The sequence below is a fragment of the Schistocerca piceifrons genome, chromosome 6 (assembly GCF_021461385.2).
Source record: "Schistocerca piceifrons isolate TAMUIC-IGC-003096 chromosome 6, iqSchPice1.1, whole genome shotgun sequence".
Taxonomy (NCBI): Eukaryota; Metazoa; Arthropoda; class Insecta; order Orthoptera; family Acrididae; genus Schistocerca; species Schistocerca piceifrons.
In genome coordinates this window covers 337378787-337391487 of record NC_060143.1, presented here as the reverse complement: position 1 = coordinate 337391487, position 12701 = coordinate 337378787, and the positions used below count along the sequence as shown (strand labels likewise).

Sequence of the window (12701 nt, the reverse complement as noted above, 5' to 3'; positions counted from 1 at the left end):
TGTAGTTTCTCTGACACTCTGCTGATTGGGTCACTCCTTCGGCACATCGGATGGAATGGCCCAGTGCTTAGAACAAGAATATGTTGCTATCACGATATTTGTGCAAGCTGTACCGGTAACTTTATGTTAACGGTACTTACCAAGCCTCTTGTCGATAACAGTCGCTGAAAAGCGAAGCCGTACGCCCATACGCCCATTTCTCTGTGCAGGGAGTACCACAATATGGCCAGCGAAGCGCAGTCTCCTTCAGTGGCGGCGGCAGCAGAGACTGCCAGCGACCTCAACCACTTGCTGCGGCCTCTGCACTGGACGGCCGTCATGCCACACCCACGCGGCAGCACCACATCACTTATCTGCTACCGACTCTACACCGTCGGCGTGTTAGCCTTGAACTTGTCGTTCTTCGTCTCCACGGTCATCGTGTTGTACAGCGAGGGCACAGCAGACCTGGACGTTTTCACGCTGACGCTCAGCGTCGCAGACACAAACGGCACCTGGCTCTTCCGCATGGCGCACACCTTCGTGTGCGAGCGTGCCTTCCATAAGCTCTCACATCAGGTGAGTATCGGAAATATGATAGAGTGTGTGGCGTTCTTGCGACTCCTCTCACGTTGTTTCACTTCCCTAGATTCTGGATGCTTACTAATCTTATTCGTGAGTCACTGGTTTTGTCCCTAAGTATTCTACCACAGCAAGTTGACAACTGCTATAAACTGACTCAGTTCACACTTCTAGGCAGCACCATCACACTGATACTACTCACATTTCACACAGTGTAGCACTAAAAGTCTCAGTGCTGTGTGTGTCAGATTGTTGTAGTGCTTGTAGCCGGATATCTTGTAAGTTTCAACACATACGAGGGTCACTCCAAAAGAAATGCACACCATTTTTTCTTAAATCCATCTTTTATTCTACATGTTTGATAGTCTTACAGTGTGTAGATACATCCTTCAGAAACAATATTTTCATTTCTCCACATAATTTCTATCCCTCTCAACTGCCCTACGCCATCGCCTGTATACCAGCACGGTAAAATTCTGGAGCAACCTGTTGGAGCCACTGTTTGGCAGCGTGTGCAAGGGAGGCATCATCTTCAAACCTTGTTTCACAAAGAGAGTCTTTCAGTTTCCCAAAGAGATGATAGTCACATGGAGCCAGGTCAAGGACTGTAAGGCGGGAGTTTCAGTGTTGTCCATCAGAGCTTTGTGATCTCTTCCATAGATTTTTGACTGACATGTGGCCGTGCATTGTCGTGCAACAGCAAAACATCCTGCTTTTGCCGATGTCGTCGAACACGACTCAGTCGAGCTACAAGTTTCTTCAGTGTCGTCACATATGCATCAGAATTTATGGTGGTTCCAGTTGGCATGATGTCCACAAGCCAGAGTCCTTCGGAATCGAGAAACACGGTAGCCATAACTTTTCTAACAGAAAGTGTGGTTTTGAATTTTTTTTCTTGGGTGAATTTTCATTATGCCACTCTATTGATTGCCTCTTCGTCTCTGGTGATAAAATTATGGAGCCATGTTTCATCACCTATCACAGTTCTTCCAAGAAATTCATCTCCACCATTCTCGTACTGTTCCAAAAGTTCGCTGCATACCGTTTTTCTTCTTTCTTGGTGAGCCACTGTCAACATCCTGAGAAATCACCTGGCGCAAACCTTTTTTAACGCCAACACTTTCAGTATTCTGCAAACACTTCCTTCCCCTATCCCAAAGTAGCGTGACAGTGACGCGTGTGTCAGCAGTCACCAATTCGTTAACTCTCTGCACATTGTCTGGAGTGTGTGCAGTACGAGGTCTACTGCTGCGAGGACAATCCTCAATATTGCCGTGCCCGCTTTGATCACGTAATCTGCTTGCCCACCGACTAACTGTACTTCGATCGGCAGCAGCATCTCCATACCCCTTTTCAACCTCCTGTGGATGTTTCCCTCTGTCTCGTTTTCACAGCACAGGAATTCTATGACAGCACGTTGCTTCTGAGGAACGTCAAGTTTATCAGCCATCCTGAAGACATGCTATGACAGCGCCACTCACGGGAACAGGTTGAACTAAGTTTGAAAACAAGTGGGAAGTATCTATCTACACACTGTAAAAGTTTCACACATGCAGAATGGAAACTGTATTTTTACAAAAATAGTGTGCACTTCTTTTGCACTGACCCTCGTACAACGCCAACTAATGTGAACAAGGCTTTTCCTCCTTACATAGGGTGTTTACGAGAAACGTGATCCAATGACGGCATATGATGTAGAAGTTGTAGGCACCCGAGCTTCCCACTAGACGTCCCATTGGGCTTCAAACCTTACATTGTAGGCTGACGGACCGTCGATGGAACGTCTCGCAATGTTGTTTATTATTCTGTGATCGCGACTCATTGCAAAGACCCGTAGAGGAGAACATTGCACAGAAAGTCCTTGTCTCCGGAGAATTTAATGCTCTGTTGCCGTGGTGGATTTGGGTTTCGGACATGAGTTTCCATCTGCCGTTTATTTTTCGTGTACGCCAAACGACAATGGAAATTTTAGTGGGCTCTGGGAGAAAAATAAACTGCGTAAACTGCAAATGGAAATCCGTGTCCGAAACCGTGATCCACCGAGGCAAAAGAGCTTCACAATCATGCAAAGAAAGGGCTATCTACGCAGGAGCAAGCTCCATCCTCCACTGACCTTTGTGACGTTCAGTCTTCCGTGCGTCAAGGTATAAAGCCATGTTAGCTGCTGGAGGGGTGGTCCAGGAGCGGGCGGCGGGGCCTGTAACTTCGCCGCTCTGTAGCGTCCTTGGATGACGTTTGTCGCAACAGTTCTGGGACAATCTGTAGATTGATAAACAGACAATATGCGTTTCAGAGCCACTAATTATTAATGGGTTATTCTTGTTCGTACTACTAAAAAATTTAAACACTTCACTAATAGTTTCGGTCAAATGACCATTATCAAGCTAAGCTGACGTAAACGCCAGTGTTATCGGCTGTAGAGGGCCTTGCTTCTTGACGAAAAATTTTTACGTACTACGGTAGGCTCAAAAGAGCTAATAATTTTGTTCAGACTGAGGTAAAACATTCCTTCCGTTTATGCCATTTTAGCTTAATCATGGTCATTTGACCGAAAGAACATACGCGCTGCTAGGAGTTAGAGGGATAAATGGAAAGGCTGCGAGATGGTGGAGTTATTACTTCTTGCTGGTGAGCCTTGCCGTCACAAAGAAGGACGTTTACGCTTCAGTACTGGATACAAAGAGAGAGCTATCGGAATATTCACCCACTACTGCCATTGCCTTCCGTATTTCCGGCATGATTTTGGTACGCTGGACCAATTCTGTAGGGACGCAATATTAGTTTACTCCCTTGAGGAGCCAGTTATTCCGTTTTAATGTTTTGCAGCCAGCTAGTTTACTATCAATATGCGCCTTGGCGATCTCACTTGTGTTTGACCCTGCTTGTTCATGTTTTTCCTATAATTTACTTGCCATGTTTATAGTCACTGGTCACAGTCATGGTCTATTTGCATTACTTTGTTTTTATCATGCCCATCGTCCTGTGCCAAGATGATCAAAATTCCTTCATCCAAGTATTAACTGTTCAATTGTTTACCTCAGGGTGTAGTTTAGGTGTCTTGCCTTTCGATAATAAACCTAGCTGTTGTAGTGACCGTTTGTTTCAATTATGGTTAGGTGATCTCTCCTCTCATTAATGTCTCAATACGTGTGGTGTGGTAACCACATTTTCATTTTTATCATGCCATCCCTTTTAATTGTCATTCAGTAAGACATTTCTGTCGTGTGGCATTATTGTTATCTTTAAGTAATATGCATGATTGTTTGGGGTCACCGCAGGTTGGATCATAAAGTTACGCAAAAGAGCACTCCTGACACACTACATAGCTGTTTTTCATTTTCAGGAAATGTGGAGGCAGGACGATGTGTACAGAAAATCGATGCCCCGAACCCTTACTTCCAAAGAGTATTGCATGCACTGGATCTGTTCCATGTTCAAACTTAATGTTATTACGGTACATTCGTACGAGTGGGTGTCAATCTGAAATGATGTTGAGATAAGAACTACAAGGTAGTGGGTTACTAATGGCACAACTTGCCGCGTACCTGGAGCAGATCCTCGCCTCCAAGCCACTTTCATTGCGTCCACTGTAGTGAATATGACACAGCTCTTGATATACTAGTTGGATAACCTATTGGAGGTACTTTCCGCCCAGAACCTAATGTACTTAACAACACCCTAGTCCGTTACCTACTCCATTCACTGGACGAACTGATGCAAACCAATGAAAGACGCAATACCACGTAGCGGATGCTCCATTGTGTACTGACATACCGTGATGAGCAATTCATTTAAGTCATGGCAGTAAGTTCCTGGTGCTGTTGTGATTACGACTCTACTTAGTGTAACCTTTATCCCCTGTAGGTGGTAAAATGCTTGACCACTAGAGCTATCAGAACATCGATAGCCGATTGGGATCAGTTTGGAAAACACTAATTACTTTAATCAGACGCCAATGAACAGTGCTGTTCACCCTGAAATAGAAAAAGTAAAATTGACGAATATTATACATATCTGTGAAACTATGAATGTTTTGCTAAAGAACCAGCAAAACAACATCATAAGGAGAATATCGCAAAATGTTGGTCAACCTGGTGCAAGAACTAATATTAATTGAGTTGAGAATGCTGAACACATTATGATGCAGACAGGGCTACTGCAAACGCTGATGTTAATGTAGAAATGAGTTTTCTCATTTTGAGTAATCAGCAGGAACGATCTGTCCAACTTGGTGAAAAGTTTCTAAGGCCAGAATCGCATAAATATTTCCTTATTAACAAAACCGGTTTCGACAGAGTTTGCTATCATCTTCAGGTTGAAGAACTTCTTATTGTACGATGACTTTTGTATTGAGGGCTCGTGGATATCATAAATTGGATCAAGATGAAGCTGCTTATGTGTAGTGTAAAGAATCTGACGTTTCTGATTCTGTAAGTCTTGCTGGTGTTTTACACAGTATATTATCGTAAATGAAGAATGCTGATACCTGAAAAGAGAACTACATATTGTTGAGAAGCGATTCTCGGTGCTGTAGTTCTCAAGGGCACCCTGGGATGCTCTCTGAGTGAGGCACTCTTTAGCATGTCAGCGATTCGCAGCTCAATTGCAAAGCGCAACACAGAACTGTGAGCCGTAGCGAACTGGAAGACCAGGAGGTGACAGCAAAGTCTGTTGAAACCAGCTGTTGAAATTAAATAAACATTTATTCAATCTTGGCTTTGGAATGAATATAATGCTAGGAGAAGTGGTATCGAGCAGCCGAACGATTTTTCTCGGCATCTAAGACCTGTTATGACTTTGTGTGCACGTTCGCTGCTGTTTCAGAAGCACTAACGGAACCGACTTGTAGATTTAATGTCAAAATTCAGACTGGCGTTATTACTTATGCAGTCACGGACAGCCAATAGCTATGAGGTGAGCTCTACACCCATCTTCCCTCTCAGAAGAGTAGGGATTTGTCGATGTCAGACGCTGCCATTAATAACAGCAAGTCGCTGCAAGTGTGACTGCTACCGCCTTGGCACCCTGACACTGTCGGATCACCCACTGAGAGACTCATGGCCATCTTCCTGGTGGGCCATGAGCTAGAGTATGGGCCACCTAGCTGCCAGGTCATCACTGCCTGAGTGGGTGAAGCCTGTCACTGTACATATGCCTTTGTGTGGCATTCACTGTTGCTGACCACCAACATCCGTGCGGGGTGTCGAAATTTGATACTGCGGGGCCCAGTACGTGTCGTACTGAAATTAGGGGCAGGTAAGGTGCCTGAGCCTCACGCTGCTCGTCTGCTACGCGTCACCTTGCGCTGCTGCCTGAGTCGGCGTCGGTGCCGCCATGCTAATTGCAACACCTTGCTGGTTGCCGCCATCACCTAATGGAACACACAGCACTCCGTAGTTCTGGCTATTGCTGACACTAGATCTCTTTACCAGCTGTCACAGAGACCATTGATTGCCTTTTGAGCTCTGTCTCCACTGCTGCAATTGTTATGGTATGAAAGAGTAATTCAGCCAGCATTGTTTCCATGATGGTCCAGCAGACGCCTACCACCACCTCGCGAGAGCCTTAGGCTGGAAGGTGAACTGCCACACATCTGAACCTATCACAGTAAGCTTCACTTGGCACCATATAGATTACACACCACAAACTCAACAAGATATTGTAACTAAATTCTAGAATCACATAATATTGTATGTGACATAGGGGGTCATTAAAAACCAAATTAAATTCAAGTCTCTTAAGTGGAAAATTTCTTAGGCCTATTTGGAAGTTGAGTATCTTAGAAGTGTAACAACACCAAAATTTATTATGGTCCGATTATACGCATTAATTTAAAGATTCTTAGCCACTGCAGTTAGACTAAGGAAATGTTATGCAATACCAAGTTCATCGTCTCCAGCTCTTATGTATAAAATATGTCATTGCTATGTTTATTTAAAGCGGGCATTATACCTTTACCGAGAAGCTAAATGAGTTTAATAGGGCATATAATACTTCTTTCACTTACGTGTTTTGCCGCTACAAAGTGCCATCATTTTTATAAGTTTAGGTAAAACGATTTTCTCTTTCCCCTCATCACTTTATTCCATTTCAGTTGATAGTTGTAAGTTACAAATTACAATTCCTTTTGAAGCTAACAAGATATTGTTGATATTTAGTAACTACACACAATTAAGACTAATACGTTAGTAATGTACACAGTCAAGTCACGTCAATGTGAAATAACCACCGCGTGCTGGGGGCTATGCAGACAATAGTGCAGTCTTTATCGTAATCTGAAAAGTGACCAATTTATCAGACGACCGAAGAGGTATGACCATTGGATTTTGAGTCAATGATGGAAGCATTTCCGAAACGCCTAAGTTTGTAAACCCTGTGTCGCTATGGTTAAAGTATACTGCGCATGCAAAATGACACTATCCCAAACTGGCGCCATGGTATCTGAGGTACATGATAGGCATAGATGACAGGGTGGAATGACGGCTGCAGAGATGTGAATGGGCCAATAAACTTGAGACTCTTGAGCAACTGGCCACACAGATGAACCAAAGGGGTGCCAACAGCAACTCTTTAACGATTGTTTAGCGACCGTTGCTGCATATGGGCCTCTGCAGCTGACACTTGGTCCATGCACCCATGCTGACTGGTGGTTATCGGAATGAAGAATGGAATTTGCACGCCAGCATAGCAAATGGACGTCCACCGAGAGGCGATAGGTGGTCTTCTCCGATGATTCGCGTTCCATGCTGCATCGCACATATGACCGCCGGCGTGCACAGCCCTGGAAGAATCGTTGGCAGGTTTCAGACCGAAGGAGGAAGTATTATGGTCTAAGGAATGTTTTGTGGCATTCCCTGGGCGATCTCATCATTCTGGAAGTCGCAATGGAAAAACACAACTATGCATGTGCCCTTGAGTATCATGTCCAACATAAAATGCGATTCGTATTTTCTCGGCACAATGACAACTACCTGCAAGATAATGCAATCTGTCACATAGGTCGCAAGGCTTGCGCGTTTTTCTGAGAGCACCGGGATGAGTTTACCTTATTCTTCTGAGCACCAAAATCCCCGAATTCAAACCTAATCGCGAATATGTGAAACCGATCGGGCTGTTTGCGCCATACATCCTCAACCGAGAAACCAAGGGCAGCCTGCCACACCTACCTTCCAGAACCTCAAAGTCTCCCTTCTAGCTTGTCTCTCAGTGGTCTGCTCTGCAAAAGGTGGTTATTCAGGCTTTGGAGAGGCGTTCACTTAAGTGTTCAAAATGGTTCAAATGGCTCTGAGCACTATGGGACTTAACTTCTGAGATCATCAGTCCCCTAGAACTTAGAACTACTTACACCCAACCAACCTAAGGACGTCACACACATCCATGCCCGAGGCAGGATTTGAACCTGCGACCTTAGCGGTCGCACGGTTCCAAACTGTAGCGCCAAGAACCGCTCGGCCACCCCGGCCGGCCAAAGTGTCTGGACAGTGTATTTTTCTGGTGTAAGGTAATTGTTAACGAAAATGCCAGCCACTACGTAAGTAGTTTCACTCAAGATGTCTCTCCTATCTCAAACAATAGGATATAAGATGAGGAGTTCTGGACAGAAAAATATTAATATATGTCTCATGAGAGAGATATATACAGACCCTCCGCAAAATAATGGAAATGTTTGAAGAAAGATCAAGTTTGCACGACTTTTAGCTACGCTAAGTCATGAAATAAAGTAGTGAAATTTTTAGACTTTATCCAGTGCGAGTGAGAGAAAATAATTTTCCCCTGTGATGTCGGAATATAAATTCTGTATTGAATTTCTGCACTATGCTCGAATTCAACGAATTTTAATTGTAATTGGATATTTGGGAGTCCCAGAGAGGTAGTTGCGTTTGTATTATTCATAAAACCACACATACGCGTTACGGCAGTTGATGGATAACTATAACTTGTACGTAGAGTTCTAAAAATAATATGAGTGTCTTAGCAATATTTTGGCTCTCTAATTTGTTCAAGAACTGCTTCTAAATCATTCATTTCTGGTGAGAATGGTATCGCTACCTTAATACCATAAAACCCTCTACGGAAGGACGGTTTCATGTCTAATATCATGAGTGGGTAGTATCGATGCGTAACATGTGTCAGGTATCCCTGAAACATAATCTCGACCTTTGTTCAAGACAGATAAAGAATGATTCATCGTCAGCATCAGTTTCGTTTAGTCATTGTTATATTTCCAACTGATCAAGTAATGCGGTTTGTAAGACAAGGGACTTTAATGTCGGAAACGGAGGGCATGAATTACAGTCTAGCGACTTTGACTTGGAGCTTCCAGGCTTCCCTTAAATTGCGTCCCGGGTTCTGTCTTCTTCAACAGGTTTCAGCAGATTCGCCACAGCCGCTATCATTCATCTCTCCCCAAAACACGTACTTATTTTTGTTGAACTGATCTGGTGTTAAAACTCCCTAGATCGCGTAATACTCATTTACTTATAACTACGCTTCATCTACTGCCTTTGTGAATATAAAAGGTAAAACGTGTAAAACAAAGTTCAGTGTTTCTTGCAGAGAGACCTATGCAGTGTTCTGTTACAAGTTCTATGTTTCGATCTGATGGGGGCAAAAACCGAAAGGTAAAGGGCGTTAAGCAGTCTAGAAGACTTAATTAGCAAATTCCACATTTAGGAAATTAACTACTTTTATAAAGTGCCTGTACTTGCAGTTTAGACGTTTCATAATTCTATATAAATGCAGTTGTCAATTAGCAAATTCCGCATTCAGGAAATTAATTACTTTTATTGAGTGCCTGTACTTGCAGTTTACACGTCTCATAATTCTATATAACTGCAGTTGTCATTAAGTCCTTTGAACATACACAGTGATGCATTTCTCTGCCTGCAGGTGGGTGATGACTTCGCTGAGTTCCTGACTTGGGACGACATTCCGATGCTACGCGCGCAGTGTCGCGTTATGCGTCGATTCACGCTGACCTACATCTGGTTCGGCATTATTGCCTGCACCTATTACCTCGTCTCGCCCGTCAGCGCTGAGGGCCTGCCCTTCATACTCGCTCTGCCCATTGATGCGATGCAGCCGGTAGGCTTTGCCGTCACGTGGCTCTACTGCACCGTGGTGACCCTCCACGCTGTGGTCATGACCATGGTGCTCGACTCCTTCAATGTCAGCCTCATCTCGCAGCTACGTGTACAGCTCACACTGCTCAACAAGAAAATTGTCAGTCTCGCCAGAGAGATGTCCGAGAGAACAGATAACTCTTCAGAAACGACCGACCACGCTGAACTTCATTATCGACTGGAGAAGTGTATCCAACACCATCAAGCAATTATCAAGTAAGAACATTACCAAGTAGTCTGGACTGTACTATTTTCTGCTTGCTTAAGGCGTTTGTATGCATACTTGAGGCAGTATGTAGAGTAGCCTGTTGTGTCGGGTATTCCACTACCAACTAAAAGTCTGTTTCCAATGCCACTATCGCATTCACATGTCCCCACGGATTCACTTTTCACCATCTATTTATTACACGGAAATAATTTAATCATGAAAAAAATTACAGTATTTGTTGGGACCAGATTAAACTACAATCGTCAGGTCACAACTGTGGGTTATTTGAGTACTCTGAGAGATGTTTCAGTTTTAACTACAACAGATGTAATATTAGTTCACATTATTACATAAATGAATAGAAGATTTATTTAACTTTGGCAGATTTCCTAGCTACAGGGTTACTGGGCAATTTACAATTATCATAAAACGGCAACGCATCCCTTGCTGCATTATTTAATAACTGTTCTCTTCAGGTAGAATGTTGAACGTTGCGAAGTGTATTTCATCAGAAACCTAACAGTCTCTGTTCTCCTCGATGATGTTGACTGCTGTAGCTGAGATCTCAACCTGGAGCAGAGTTCTTGGTAGCTCGACTCTATACTGACCTCAGTGTAAGGGGTGTAAGGGCGTTGCTATGCTGAGTGGGGAGGTATGCCTTCAGTAGCGCTTCCCATACGTCGTTGCAGATAGCAGCAAGCTCTCGGTAAAGTCTGTGCTATCGATTCGCGTTACTGACTTTGATGTGACACCGCGATCTCTGGACGGTACCATAGTATTCCAGACCTAAAATAAATTAAATTTGGCAGAAAGTGAATGGGAACTTGAGGGGCTGAGGCGAACATCACAAAACCCGTTCTGATTGCAGAACAATCAATAGATTTCGCAACAACGCAATGGGCGTTGAATCTAAATTATACACGGTATCTATATTAGATGTTAGTATGTTACTATGATAAACATTACAAGCGATGAAACTTAGTCTCAGATTAAAACTGTGTGCCAGACCGAAACTCTAACTTGAGACCCTTGTCTTTTACCGACTGAGCTATCCAAGCACGACTCAATAGCAGTTCTCATACATTTACATCCGCCTGTACCTCGCCTCGTACTTTCCATAATTTACAGACCCTCTCCTGTAAAACCTATAAGCTAGCACTCCTGGAAGGAAGGATACTGCAAGACATGGGTTAGTCACAGCCTGTGTGAATTTCCAAAATGAATTTTTCATTCCGCAGCGGAGTGTCTGCTGAATCAAACTTCCTGGCAGATTGACATATAGTTCGTAGAAATTCACCGTGGCTGTGGCTACGCCATGTCTCCGCAATGTCCTTTCTTCCAGGAGTGCTAGTCTTGCAAGTTTAGCAGGAGAGCTAGGGTGAAGTTTAGAAGGTAGGAGACGAGGTTCTGGCGGCAGTAAAGTTGTTAGACCGGGTTGTGAGTCGCGTTTGGATAGCGCAGTCGGTAGAGCACTTGTCCACAAAAGGCAAAGGTCCCGAGTGCGACTCTCGGACCGGCAGTCTTAATGTGATAGGAAATTTCACATTAGGTTACACTCCGCTGCAGACTTAAATTTCATTCTGATTAAAAGAGATGTTCGAAATAGCCTTAATATGAGTGTGAGTGTCAAGGCCTCAACAAACTACGTCTGTCTCCCAAAAACGTTAGGTAGTCCCCAAACGATGTCATTAGCTGTGAGCAACATTGTTAGAATTTCTGCATATGCCTCAACATATGCAAGACTTTTATAATGACCTTACTAGAAAATAAGGAATTGATCACGGAAATGATCCATTGTATAATCTTCATGTTTAACATAGCGTTACGTGGTGTGCTCCAGAACAGTCTTTCTGCACCAGTATTATATCGCCCGATATGCAAAAGATCACTGCCTGTCCTGCTTTAGATTGCGTTTAGGGCCGCTAAACTAACATGCTTGTCCCTACAGCATCGTACATCCGCAGTGTCATCAGGTGACAAAAAAAGAGTCGGAGTGGGCTGTGCTTAGCATGTTTCGCTTCGAAAATGGCTTAATGTTCTGGGGTCTCGCATATGAAACACAGTTAGACGTCTTTGACGTGGCAGGTACTTTCTTTGCTTTCAGACACGCTTTATGTCTTTACAGATGTCTCTGTCAATTCCGCGACGAGCCCAGAAACAGAAAGTGCTGACCTCGTAGAAACGCTGTGCTGGTAGAAGGTTAATATACTGGCAATTGCTGTCCTTAAAACAGTTTTCGACGGCAGGTTTTCATTCAACATAAAATCCTTTTGGACTTAATTGAATATTCACAGATGTCGTTCGTAGATGTCTAAGCATACTTTTCCGTGAAAATTCAGAGTTTTCATCACACGCAATTCTGCTGTTAGTCAAAATTATGAGTCCGACTGACGTGCCAGTTCCACCAGCTGGAAATGACCACTGTACAATCGTCCGGTCATATCACTGAATCGTCTTTGATATTGTTGGTTTTTCTGGCAGCACCTAATCAGAAACGACACAGGACGGCACTGCAATGTATAAAGTGGATCGTGTTCCCCAGAGTTACCGATGCGTTCCTAATATGAACTGCTGTGAATTTTATGGTAACTTATTTAGTAGACACAGTAGTCATAACTTTTAAGTTGTTAATTTTTGTTTTTTATGTGACCGGTCACTCGAACAATGGTCGAAAAAATTTTCTGGTATTCCTCAGGAGACGTCTGCTTGACATCATGGGATGTTACACGTTACACGCTAGTATTGTACTTTAATGGGCGTGACGATACGATTAGTAGATGAGTTCGCAGGAACTCGAATGATGTAAAGTG

The 12701-nt window shown here is 43.6% G+C and overlaps 1 protein-coding gene across 1 annotated transcript; it reads left to right on the top strand.

Annotated features, from left to right (window-relative positions):
- Positions 1 to 222: 222 nt before the first annotated feature.
- Positions 223 to 9903, top strand: LOC124803305. The gene is made up of 2 exons (XM_047264489.1): positions 223 to 558; positions 9451 to 9903. Exons 1-2 carry the CDS (start codon positions 223 to 225, stop codon positions 9901 to 9903), a joined length of 789 nt encoding a protein of 262 aa, XP_047120445.1.
- The last annotated feature ends 2798 nt before the right edge of the window (positions 9904 to 12701 follow it).

Excerpts from the sequence above, each read along its gene's own strand:
- LOC124803305 (XM_047264489.1), top strand. The coding sequence starts at position 223 with ATGGCCAGCGAAGCGCAGTCTCCTTCAGTGGCGGCGGCAGCAGAGACT. Across the intron at positions 559-9,450 it reads TCCATAAGCTCTCACATCAG|GTGGGTGATGACTTCGCTGA; the intron begins GTGAGTATCGGA and ends CTCTGCCTGCAG.